Raw genomic sequence first — 13504 nt, forward strand, 5'->3', positions numbered from 1 at the left:
CATTACTAATGACACATCTTTATTACAACGCCATGTGAATTCTTTATAACTAATGTCACATCTATATTACTAATGTCACATCTATATAACTAATGTCACATCTATATTACTATGTCACATCTATATTACTAATGTCACATCTTTATTACTATGTTACATCTATATTACTAATGTCACATCTTTATTACTAATGTCACATCTTTATTACTAATGTCACATCTATATCATTTTACATCTATATTACTAATGTCACATCTATATTACTAATGTCACATCTATATTACTAATGTCACATCTATATTACTTATGTCGTATATCAATATTTGCCTTGTCTATGGTATCCCTGTTTATCAAAAGGCGACCATCAACTCCAATTCAGACACCAATAACTCGATATTTGACAGCACAAATCAGCTCATACACTATTATTTTTTGTAAGAACAGTTTATTTAAACAACATATCATACAATAATTTGTATAATGTATACATTATATACTTGGTCAACAACAAACGATGCGTTATGTTTTATATTAACAAGGTAAACAACAGTATATGACTAGTACTTTAAACGTAGGGTAAAATGAAACTTGACGGATAGCTTAACCCACAGAGGAAATTGTTTTACCCAAAACTGACTTATATGTGACAAAACTATTAAGTCATTATCGAATTCAGCATGGTTTTACATTTGTATCTGAAAACTGTAAAGGAGCAACCCGACATGAATTGTGATTGTACCCATTTGAGTATTCATCAAGACATCTAAAGCAAAACCGGAAGTTACAAGAAGGATATTGGCAAGTCATTGACAAACATCCGGAAACGTGTTCAATTATACTCCAGCATTTGGGACATGCCCGGCACTTCAGAACATTACCATAATGTGGTAACTTCGGTGAATTATGGAGATGTGAAATGATGACGTCATCAGGTAATACATTTGACGATTGTAGTTCCTGTTGTTTTATTCTGTTTATGTCGAGCCTTTTTCTAAATACCATCTTTTCTGTTCTAGTCATGGCGGTATATAGCAGAATAACGTCCGAGTGCCACCTATATCCACACCTGTCTCCCTTGAGATCTGTGACGTATGGGCACGTGATTTTAGAACTTCCCTTCTCCAGTTCATGCCAGCAGTAGTCAAACAGTGCCTGTGGTGCTGCAATGTAAAAATCATATAAAACTTAGTACATGGTAAATAATTGTACACTCATCGTCTTTTACTGCACTTTCCATTATTACTGTTTAATAAAAAACTTAGATAACGTTATTTAAGGCTTTAAATTACAATGATCTATTCATTAGTATACTCAATGAACAAAAACGTCGTCAACAATCGCAAAAGAGGTAGGGGTTTTCTGGTTGGTTATTATAATAGAACTTGCTTTAAATGTATATTATATCTTATAACTCGGGATTGAAAAGGAAATACTATTGTAAAATCTACTTACTGATAGAATGTCCACATGGCATTTCGACCCTTTGGTCAGTCGTGTCCAGTGTGATCATGCACGGGTCAGGTGATACTTTCACCCATCTTGACAGCCTTCGCACACGTGAACCTTCTGTGTACACCGCTTCAATAACGTCGCCATGGGTAAAAATGTCATTAAGCAAACAGTCTTTGCCGACGTCAATCTTCTTTCCCAGCCCTTTGATAGTTGCACCAGGCGGGAGATGTTTGAACAAGGCCGATACTTTAGTCGTTTTTCTCTGTAAGAAAACAAGAAAGATAAAAATTAAGATACTGGGGGCAAAACAGTAGAAGAGATACAGTTTTGGCAGCCTTCTGATGAACAATGCACAAACACCATACCCTATGGAATGTATAATAGATATATTGTACAAACACCATATTCCATATACAAATGTATAATAGATATACCATACAAATGGAGGTAACAAGCCTACGTAATCAATGTATCTACAAATGTAACTGATCAACACTAAGAATAATACATTATCTACCGAACGGATTTAACCTGAACCTGGTAATAAGGTTGTACACCACACCGTGGTTACTGATGTTTGTCGACTGTTAATTACATAAGGTTGTACACCAAACCGTGGTTACTGATGTTTGTCGACTGTTAATTACAAAAGGTTTAAGAAAACAATAGATGGCGAATCGCTTTAATTTCTAACCGAGAAATATATGTTATTAAATTATTACAGACATATCAGTTGTGTGTGTACTGATTATTGACACAAACACAACATTTGTTCGTTCAAGAAAAAACAATAAAACCATATCGTTAGTTTATGATAAAAATACAAATAATTCTAATGGCTTTGTTTGACTGAGATACGATACATTATACTTGTACAATCCAATACATGTTTTTAAATTGATGACAATATACTATTAAATCGATAATATCCATATCAAAGCATTAATACACACCGCTAACATTTTTGAAGCTGTTTTAAAACACGGCATGTATATTTACCTCACTAAATCGAAATTGACTTCGCTTTAAATCGGGGTGGATGACAGTTATTTTCATGCTGTCGTTGTACGAGTTGATAATCAGTTACTGGTTGTACCGCCTCTATCGTCGGTGTTACGATCGGTGTCTGCTGGTAAGCTAGTGCTAGCCAGCTTTTATACTTGTGTGGCAGTCATGTCTATATTTAGATAGCGCTTCGTTGACTGCTTTCAGTTCGTAACGATCATGTCTGAACGGGTCTGGGCAGAACCTAACCTAACAATTCAGTCGTTATCAATACAACTACACTGATAGCACGCGGGGTGTCAGGTTAACGTATGTATAACGTTATTGTAACATTCTGTTTTTCACGTTTGGAACCAGTGCTAGATAACTCGTAAATAAATAGTCTCATAGTGATTTATTGTAACGTTTTCTGACATTTTGTCACATAGCGATTTATGGTAACGTTTTCTGAAATTTTGTCACATAGGGGTTTATTGTAACGTTTTCTAACATTTTGTCACATAGTGATTCATTGTAACGTTATCTGACATTTTGCCACAGCGATTTACCTGACATTTTGTAATAAAGTCATTTCTTGAAACTTTACCTGACATTTTGTCACATGGTGATGCATTGTAACCTCATCTGATATTTTCATGGTAATAATCAATATATAGGCACCGTTCAATAAGAATTGAGACTTTGATAGTGTAGAGACAAAACAGTCAATAGAGGACTCGTCAGTGATGCTAAACACCTAGATTGTTGATACCTAGCTAGGACTCGTCAGTGAAGCTAAACACCTAGAGTATTGATACCTAGGACTCGTCAGTAATGCTTAACACCTAGAGTGTTGATACCTGGGACTCGTCAGTGATGCTAAACACCTAGAGTGTTGATACCTAGGACTCGTCAGTGATGTTTAACACCTAGAGTGTCGATACCAAAAACTCGTCAGAGATGCTAAACACCTAGAGTGTCGATACCTAGGACTCGTCAAGGATGCTTAACACTTAGAGTGCTGATACCTAGGACTCGTCAAGGATGCTAAACACCTAGTGTTGATACCTAGGACTCGTCATTGATGCTTAACACCTAGAGTGTCGATACTTAGAACTCGTCAGTGATGCTAAACACCTAGAGTGTTGATATCTAGGACTCGTCAGTGATGTCACTTATGTCACATATATATCACTAATGTCATATCTATCAATAATGTCATGTCTATATCAATAATGCCAAATCTATATAACTAATGCCATATATATATTACATGTACTTATGCCATATCTATATTACTTATTTTATCTATATAACTAATGTCATATCTTTAGTACTAATGTCAATTCTATATTACTAATCTAATACCTATATTACTTTTTAAAGAAATATTATCACATATATCAAGCTATTTATCGCAATCAAATATATTTCCTTAATATTAACAATTATATTTAATTAAATAATATGCTTTTAGCAACACAAATAACGAAGGAAGACAACTTTTTGACTCGTGCCCTCACCGGGCCTCGAACTCACGATCTACGGCATCCAATCGCCTAGCCAGAAATATCCGCAGCCTATACCGCTGCGCCACATCGGCGTTCTTAAAAAAGAACGTTTCAATGGCGCAGAGATGGTCGGCCCGATACCCTGACATGATCATTGTGGAAGTCGTCTATAAGATGATATAGAATACCTGGATCGCAATGTATTTACATACATGGATATGAAGTGTACATATATTATATATTTCTCTCGGTACAATTACGACAGGAAATTCAAATCTATATCTTCGGATCACCAACACATAGTGTATATGATACATTGTGCTAATAAATAGATATATAACTAAGCAACACAAATGACGAAGGAAGACAACTTTTTGACTCGTGCCCTGACCGGGCATATATATATATGTATACGTACATTACCATCAATTCTAGATTAAACTATGCTATCTACTTGGTCAACCCCCTTGTGCACCTTACTTTAATGATATAGCAATACACAGTATACCTGGATTACCCACCTGGTAATCACATTATTCCACATTTGTTAAATGTTGGATAAATTAAATCTAATTGCAACATTTGTTGAATATCTACTGGATAGATTTGGTTTTGGGCAGAATTTATACTTGTTATTAATATATTTTCTTTTTTCAATCTCTTTTTTGTTTTTGTTTTCTTTTTTTATGATATAACCATCAAAATGAAGTAACTCCTTTCAATCGGATTAAGAAATTATCAAATTATTTGCAAGAGTTGGTGTAACCCTACTTTAAAAATATATATTTATTTGCTGAAATTGGCTTTTGATCCTCATCAGTGGATGGCCAGTGTGTTAAGCATATGGACTGTGTGGCCTGTATCTGTTGGGGGGATAAATTCAATATCACCAAATATTTATGCTTAACAGTATACTTATATGAATATTAATATTTTATTGATTTCTATTATTCACTGATAATATAATAAACCAGTATTTAAAATGAAGTACCCTTAGCCAAAGGGTTACTCTCCGAACAACATTGAATAAGTCTATCAACCTCAAGGAGTTACTTCCCCTTAAGTCATTTTGTAATATATCAATGTGTACATATACATTATATTTGTCTGTATTTCTTACCACCTGTTGTTAAGGAGAAGACTTAAATAGGCTATGGCTGATGTCTAATCCTATTGACTTTCCATCCATGTTAATAAAATTTGTTGAAATTGAAATTGAATACCTATATTACTAATGTCATATCTATATTACTAATTCCAACTATATTACTAACGTCACCTCTTTGTTAGGAATGACATTAGATAAGATGTTTGCCTGGTGCAGGAGGGCAATCCTCTATGCCAGACCGAATACACATAATTTATAGATACATGTTTCACTACATCACTGAATTGTAGCTTTAACATTGTGCAATATTGTTTTTGTTTTCCCCAGTGATTATCCAGCCTATTTTTAAAGTGTTCACATTTGCCGCTGATATCCCTTCATCCTGGAGAGTGTTCCATGTTCGGACTGTTTAGTGATTTTCTTGATCGTTGGCTATCTTACATTCTCGAATATCCTCTACTACTATTTCTAGATACGAACGTACATGCCGCTTCGTCGTAGATGTTGTTGAATATTTTGTACAAGTCAATCTTATTCCCCCCTTATCCTTCGGTAGGATAGATTTGGTAGCTTTAGTCGGTGCAGTCTTTCAGGATAGCACCGATGTACAAGCCGGTGCCCTTCTTTTTCTCGATAAACTTAATCTTTGAGAGTGTCCAGACTTCAAAGGCATAACCCAAATGTACAAGAACCAATGGCTTGTATAACAAATTCAGTTTCGTCAAAGTAGCGGAATGATCGACTCATGGCAAATGTAAATTTTTTCAATTAGATCGTTTATTGTTTTCACGTGTATGGTCTTCAAAAGTTAAATCTTTGCCTCTAATGGCCCCGAGATCCTTTTCCTTCCCCGTAGACTGTAAAGGTGTATCTCCGAGACTGAATCATTCCTCCTGGTATAGTGATTGTTTTACCGATGTGCATATGTTTACATTTATCTAGGTGAAACTTTAGTAGCCAAGTGTCATTCCATTCCAGCAATTTGTTGAGATCTCTTTGGCGTTCTATCTGTTCATCAGGATTATGATGAGTTTTGAAAATGTTTGTGACATCACCAAAAAGAAATATCTCAGATTTTAATTTCTTTGCAAGGTCATTAATGTGAATGAATTACGGAGAGTATAGGTCTAAAAACTCATATCTATATTACTAGGGTCATATATCTTTATTACTTATGTCGTATGTATATTACTAATGTCATATCGTTATTACTAATGTCATATCTTTATATTACTAACGACATAAATTTATTTTACTAATGTCGTATGTATATTACTTATGTCGTATATTTATATTTATATTCTATGTTGCATTTGTCTTTATGTCGTTAGTAAACCAAATTGCATTCATGATGCTATGAATGCTGTATACTACAATTTACAGTGATTCGGTCAGTGTAGGAATACAGCCCCAGGTGTTGTATGTTTAACAACGGCCGCCAGTTACATTCGGCCTAGAGAGCTTTCGAATGCTAGCATTTATATACATAATCCACAACAAAAAATAAAGCAACTTCACAAGTTATGACAGTAATATTTTATAATTTATAAAAAAAATCTAGTCAAAGCGCCGTTCTTGATCTAAGAAATATCAAATTGTCAATGTCGTCTCACTCACAGGGGCTCGTTTTCGAATTTTCAGAAATGCAAGACACGACAACATAAAAAGTCCAGTATTTATATAAAAAAAAAAAAAAACCGGGAGTATCGACATGGTTTCCGGTTGTGTATGTATACTGGATTTTAGTTTTGTGGTTATTCACTGATGTCAAAGACCTAGGCTACCTTACAAAATCGAGCCCGTGAAGTTGAAAATCGTCTGCTAAGTTAGCGACACTGATGTGACTGGTTAGACTGGAATCTGTTTCGAACGACATATCCTTGGAATCGTTTTCACCTACTGTCAAGACGACTTTCATTTAAAATTAAGGAACTAATATTCTTCTGAAAATAACGTACACATCCAGTCAATAGAAACTTAAGTGTTTCCGAGGAATCGAGTCTGTCCTGTGTAATACCCGTTCAAAGCCGCATCTCTTCTAAATGTTAACCGTATATCATTGCGACGAAAAACGGCTTGGATTTTAAACAATCAGAAATCATGCAATTGTAAATAATTTGACGATATCTACAAATGTATATGAAATAGAAAATAAAGTCAAATTTGTGCAAAACCATTTTATGTGTTTGCTATTAATAACGACACGAGGGACTATATTATTCCTTCTGGCGGCTGTTCCGGTATTTGAACTTGATGACGTCAGCGATAGGGTAAGCGGCAAATCTAAACGCGTCATAATTATAACCTATAGTGAATAAAAAACCCCTTTATAAATGTAACGGGCGATATGCAATATTTATCTGTCATCCAAATTGTATTCATAATCAATCACCAATAACCCATTATTATTACAGCACAAATCAGCACATACACAATTACTTTTTGTTGGAACAGTTTATTTAATCAACATATCATACAATAATTTGTATAATGTATACATTATATACTTGGTCAACAACAAACGATGCATTATGTTTTACATTAACAAGGAAAACAACAGTACAGCCGAGTGTAAGCTCACCTTTACACCCTAGTGCACTCCTAGTGCACTACGTTTAAACTAGAAGTGCACTACATTTAAGCTACAGGTAAACTAGTAGTGCACTACGTCCAGTCAGGTATGACCACAAATCCCCCTATACAGGTAATGGACAGTGCCGCTTGACACCTGTGTTAGATACATGTAGTTGCTACATATACAGACCTGTGTAAATTGACTGCCTTATATCTGTCATCATGACTTTACTAGGTATATTTAAATGTTGATAAAATTTTATCTAATATTAACTCAAAATAAAATTGGCTGCAATTCTTATATGATATATTTTGCACAAGAGGAATTAAAACTCTATCAATTCGATTTCTAGTGGGTTTTTTATCATTATTCTTTTTAAAAGATTTCATTATAGTGTAAAATAATGTTTATCTTCCTGATTCCAAAAAAATTATGCTTTTCATTTTTTTTTAGATGTAATTAATATACATTTTATATTAATGATTAATTCTACCTTAGGCCTTGATGACTGTTTGTAGATTTTTTTCTCAAGTACACTGTATATGTACATATATTTTAATATTTATTATTTTATCAGACAAAAATATGTTTAAATTCAATGTATTGTTACTTCACTTATATATGTTTATTCAACCATGAAATCATTTAATAGTACATAATCAAGAATCAAGAATCAAGAATCAGTTCGTATATTCTCATTTCTACACAACAAGTTATGTACATGTATCTGTATGTATAATTGTTACTCTCAGGACTTGCCTATTGTCATGGCCACCTGGACCCCAGGGCCCAAACCCCACCTTACCACCACCTCATGGACCTCCATAACACCTTACCTATATATATGTATCAGATGAGGATCAGTCTTAAGGTGTGACTGTTTTAACATCTGGCTATAGTTTTGTCAAGTCCCCAATTACCTCCAGGGGTCCATTTATACCATGATGTGCCAGGCTCCTCTGCCTTACCTACCTGTAATTAGAATCTAACATTACCCATATATCATATCTGTTTTTTTTTAAAATTATAGGTTTTTTTTTGCGAATTATCAAAAATAATTAATATATATATGTAATATTTCTTCACAATAAAGATATTCAATAAATATAGTTTATATGATGATTTTCTGTAATTACAAGAGGTAAAATCCCCATCAATTATACATTTTAAGGTAAAAACAATTAATCATTTTCTTAATGCAAAAGGGAAACACTTGAATGCTGATCAAAATGTATCCCGAAATGTTGTTTTTCAACAATATTGCAAAAAACATGTTAGCGTGAACTGTAAAAAAACTTTGGCTTAAGGTCCACATGATCCATATGAGTATATAATATATTTGTTAGCAGGTAACTTTATAGAAGAAAATTATGAAATTTCAAATACAAGTATTGTATAATTCAAGGGTTGGATGACAAGTACAGCTCCAGATATATGAACATGTATACATTTTGTATGTGTCATATAAGCTTAAAACTGTCAGTATATGTATTTCATTACAAAAATGACATTAATTAATTGTTCCCTCAGGCCATTATCTCATTCTGTGTTACTTGTAACTGATACATGTACCTGGAATCAGATCCAATATGTTAGATCTTCAAAGTATTAGATACCTGCACACGGGTACATGTATAGAAATTTCAACTATTTCAGTAAAGAATGACGGAAGATGTATTACAAGTAACATTTACCTTTTATAAACTTAAAGTTTTGAAATGTATAACTGTTATGATCACTTAATTACCAGTACATTCAAAGAATCTCTTTCTTTACATGTTAAATCAATATTTAACCAATTTCTTTATGTGTTCAGGTTTCTGAATTTAAGCATTAGATACAAATAGAATGTACAACATATATTATGGGCTGAATTAGGTTTTAATAAGCATAATATCACATCAAAAATGGAATTATGAATATGCTGCTTGATTTAATCTGGTATTAAACTAAAATGAAACACGACGGACAGCTTAACCCACAGAGGAAATTGTTTTACCCAAACTGACATATATGTGACAAAATGATTAAGTCATTATCGAATTGGGCATGATTTTAAATTTGTATCTGAAAACTGTAAAGGAGCTGCCAGACATGTTTTGTGATTGTACTCATCAGAGTAGTAGTCACCAAGACATTTGAAGCAAAACTTGAAGTTACAAGAAGGATATTTGCAAGTCATTGTCAAACATCCGGACACGTGTTCAATAATACTCCAGCATTTGGGACATGCCCGGCGCATCGGAGCATTACGACGATGTGGTAATTTTGGCGAGTTATGGAGATATGAGATGATGACGTCATCAGGTAACACATTTGACGATTCTAGTTCCTGTTGTTGTATTCTGTTTATGTCGAGCCTTTTTCTAAATACCATCTTTTCTGTTGTATTCATGGAGGCATAAAGAATAATAACGTCCGAGCGCCACCTATATTCACACCTGTCTCCCTTGGATTCTGAGACGTATGGACACGTGATTTTAGAACTTCCTTTCTCCAGTTCATGCCAGCAGTAGTCAAACAACGCCTGTGGTGCTGCAATGTAAAAATCATCTAAAACTTGGTACATGGTAAATAATAATACACTCATCATCTCTTATTGAACTTTCCATTATTAATGTTAAATAAAAAAAACTTAGATAACGTTATTTAAGGCTTTAAATTACAATGATCTATTCATTAGTATACTCAATGAACAAAAATGTCGTCAACAATCGCAAAAGAGGTAGGAGTTTTCTGATTGGTTATTATATGCTTTAAATGTATATTATATCTTATAACTCGGGATTGAAAAGGAAATACTGATGTACATCTACTCACTGATGGAATGTCCACATGGCATTTCGGCCCTTTGGTCAGTCGTGTCCAGTGTGATCATGCACGGGTCAGGTGATTCGTTCACCCGTCTTGACAGCCTTCGCACACGTGCCCTTTTTGGTGTGTACACCGCTTCAATAACGTCGTCATGATTGAAAATTTCATGAAGCAAACAGTCTTTGCCGACGTCAACCTTCTTCCCCAGCCCTTTGATAGTTGCACCAAGCGGAAGATGTTTGAACAAGGTCGTTACTTTAGTCGTTTTTCTCTGTAACAACACAATATAGATAGAAATTAGATACTGGGGGCAAAACGATAGAAAAGATACAGTTTTCTGATGAAAAGCCATCAGACGTTTGGCTGTATACAATGGGATGGAATGTAATGTATAATAGTTATATTGTACAAACACCATATTCCATGTTACAATAGCTATACAGTACAAAGGGAGGTAATATGCCTATGCAATTTCAAAGTATCTAACTGATCAACACTAAGAATAATGCATTATCTACCCAACGGATTTAACCTGAACCTGGTAATAAGGTTGTACACCACACCGTGGTTACTGATGTTTGTCGACTGTTCATTACAAAAGGTTTAAGAAAACAATAGATGGTGAATCGCTTTAATTTCTAACCGAGAAATATATGTAATTAAACTTTACAGATATTATACAGTTGTGTGTACTGATCGTTCAAGAAAAAAGAAAAAAAAACATATATCGTTAGTGTATGATAAAAATACAAATAATTCTAATAGTTTTGTTTGACTTAGATACGACACATTATACTTGTACAATCCAATACATGTTTTTAATTTGATGACAATGCACTTTTAAATCGATAACATCTATATCAAAACATTAATGCACACACTGCTCACATTTTTGGAGCTGCTATAAAATAAGGCAGGTATATTTACCTCACTAAGTCGAATTTGACTTTGCTTTAAATCGGGGTGGATGACAGTTATTTTCATGCTGTCGTTGTACGAGTATATAATTAGTTACTAGTTGTACCGCCAATATCGTCGGTGTAACGATCGGTGTCTGCTGGTAAGCCAGTGTTAGCCAGCTTTTATACTTGTGTGGCAGTCATGTCTATATTTGGATAGTGCTTCGTCGACTGCTTTCAGTTCGTAACCGGTTTTGGACAGAACCTAACCTAACAATTCAGTCGTTATCAATACAACTTCACTGATAGAATAAAGTATACAGTCATTTTTGCACATGGTGATTAATTAAAACCTTTTCTGAAAGTTTTAGGGTAATGCTTATTAGAAAGGTTGCCCAAAAGACAGACTTTGTAAGAACTGTTGAATAAGAATAGAGAGTTGGAAAGAGTTGAGCCAACAAACAATAAATGACTCGTCAGTGCATGATGCTTAGCACCTAGAGTGAAACTCAAATTAGGCCGTGAAAAGTGTCAAGTTCAGATCAATAATTGAAGATAAGTTCATTATTAAGGCCCTATGTATATATGATTACCCTGTTATCCAGACGTATTTCTTATTAGTGAAGTAACAACTAACACGACTGCAAAACTACTTCTGGTTTACCGCCAGGAAACAAAACTTAAGGTACAATCTGCAGTAGTAAATGAAAGGCATACCTGGGAATATATATCCACACTTTTTCCCTCTCTGAACTGAGCAATGTTGGTCTGATTATTGCTGTTACGATTTTATGTCGTCTGCCTCTCTAGTTTGATCTAAATGATGGTTATGATATTAAAGTTTTTTTGTTTTTTTTTTTTTGTTTTTTCTTTTGCTTTTTGGGTTTTTTTCTTGGTAAAACGAATGTAATGACTATTGGTCATTGGTTTCAAGTCCCGGTCCTGGTCTTTTTTCAACAGTCACCGTGTATAATAACACTATACTCTTCACATTTTGATTTTCTTTTCCAACAGCTCGTCAGCCTTTTGTTAAGCTTTACGCCTTCTGTTATTTCTTATACGAAGGGGCAGATAATGACTTGAATTTCTTTGTCCGCACTGTCATTGTTTTCGTCTTTGCTTCAAATTAAGTGATTCCCTTTAACACCCATAACGAGATTTACTAGTTGTGAGTTTTGTATGTACATGTAACTGTTATTGTATACAGTGTCTTTAACCATCCATATCGAGGCTAACTACCTGTGAGTTTTGTATGTGACTATCATTAAGTCAAACATCGTATAATAAGGATCGTCTGTGGTCGAATCGGCTTAAAAATGACACATTTTGTTGACAATTTAGCCGTTATCATTTTTCATAGACATATTGAGCACAAACTGATTTTGCCCAGCCATAATGAGGTACATAAGTAATGGTTTCAAAGAAAGAAATCAAATCTAATATCTATTTGATGACTCCATGTACAGCAATAGCCACTCGTTGATAACTTATTATTAGACATATAACTTAATAAATGTTAAACAGATCATACACAATTGAAGGTGTCAGACAGAAGGTCACATATATAAATTATCAAAAAGGTGAAATGAAATTGTCAATGATTTATTTTGAAGTTTACACAGGTAACATAAACAGTGGTGATAGACATGTGTTTACTGACTCCATAATATGGCGATTTGGTTCGCTTGATATCACAACACACATATCGGAACGAGTTACGGTTCATTCGTTTTGCTGTTTCGTACCTGTTGTGCAATACAAGGATAACATTTAGTACATGTACGTATGTATAACGAAACGGTGGTATTCTATATATGTTATAACATTGACCCGTTCATATATATGTAAAGGATATCCAGCACGGGATAATATGTTATTAGGTCAAGGTCGTTTATTCATTGTATGAAATGTATTGCATAACAGGTGAGAAACAGCAAAACATGTTCATGGTATATGTGTAGTGTGCGGACTAAATCGCCATATACAACAGTAGGTATATATACACACGTACATAGACGCCGTTTGTAGTGTTCAGGGGACGTGTGTTCTACCTGTGTACATTTCAAAACAAATCAATAACAAGTCCAATATGCTCTGATATAAGTTTGGTCTTGTTTCCTTCTATGATAATTTATATGATAAGTAGCGATGTACGTAATAC

At 34.1% G+C, this 13504-nt stretch overlaps 2 protein-coding genes across 2 annotated transcripts; both read right to left on the reverse strand.

The window, feature by feature from the left end:
• Window positions 1-428: 428 nt before the first annotated feature.
• On the reverse strand, window positions 429-2585 carry LOC117337088. Its single transcript, XM_033897874.1, has 3 exons — window positions 2452-2585; window positions 1453-1714; window positions 429-1160 (listed from the first exon to the last, which is right to left on the reverse strand). Exons 1-3 carry the CDS (start codon window positions 2506-2508, stop codon window positions 673-675), a joined length of 807 nt encoding a protein of 268 aa, XP_033753765.1. The 5' UTR covers window positions 2509-2585; the 3' UTR covers window positions 429-672.
• A 6597-nt stretch (window positions 2586-9182) lies between these two features.
• On the reverse strand, window positions 9183-11504 carry LOC117337089. The gene is made up of 3 exons (XM_033897875.1): window positions 11372-11504; window positions 10451-10715; window positions 9183-10165 (listed from the first exon to the last, which is right to left on the reverse strand). The coding sequence occupies exons 1-3, from the start codon at window positions 11426-11428 to the stop codon at window positions 9666-9668; spliced, it is 822 nt and encodes a 273-aa protein (XP_033753766.1). The 5' UTR covers window positions 11429-11504; the 3' UTR covers window positions 9183-9665.
• Between the last annotated feature and the right edge of the window lie 2000 nt (window positions 11505-13504).

The sequence above is a fragment of the Pecten maximus genome, chromosome 11 (genome assembly GCF_902652985.1).
Source record: "Pecten maximus chromosome 11, xPecMax1.1, whole genome shotgun sequence".
NCBI lineage: Eukaryota > Metazoa > Mollusca > Bivalvia > Pectinida > Pectinidae > Pecten > Pecten maximus.

Bases quoted from the DNA above. Each gene is read 5' to 3' on its own strand.
- LOC117337088 (XM_033897874.1), bottom strand. From the start codon at position 2,508: ATGAAAATAACTGTCATCCACCCCGATTTAAAGCGAAGTCAATTTCGA. The intron at 1,715-2,451 runs GTAAATATACAT...GTTTTCTTACAG, and splicing joins GTCAATTTCGATTTAGTGAG to AGAAAAACGACTAAAGTATC. The intron at 1,161-1,452 runs GTAAGTAGATTT...TTTACATTGCAG, and splicing joins GCCATGTGGACATTCTATCA to CACCACAGGCACTGTTTGAC.
- LOC117337089 (XM_033897875.1), bottom strand. From the start codon at position 11,428: ATGAAAATAACTGTCATCCACCCCGATTTAAAGCAAAGTCAAATTCGA. The intron at 10,716-11,371 runs GTAAATATACCT...GTGTTGTTACAG, and splicing joins GTCAAATTCGACTTAGTGAG to AGAAAAACGACTAAAGTAAC. The intron at 10,166-10,450 runs GTGAGTAGATGT...TTTACATTGCAG, and splicing joins GCCATGTGGACATTCCATCA to CACCACAGGCGTTGTTTGAC.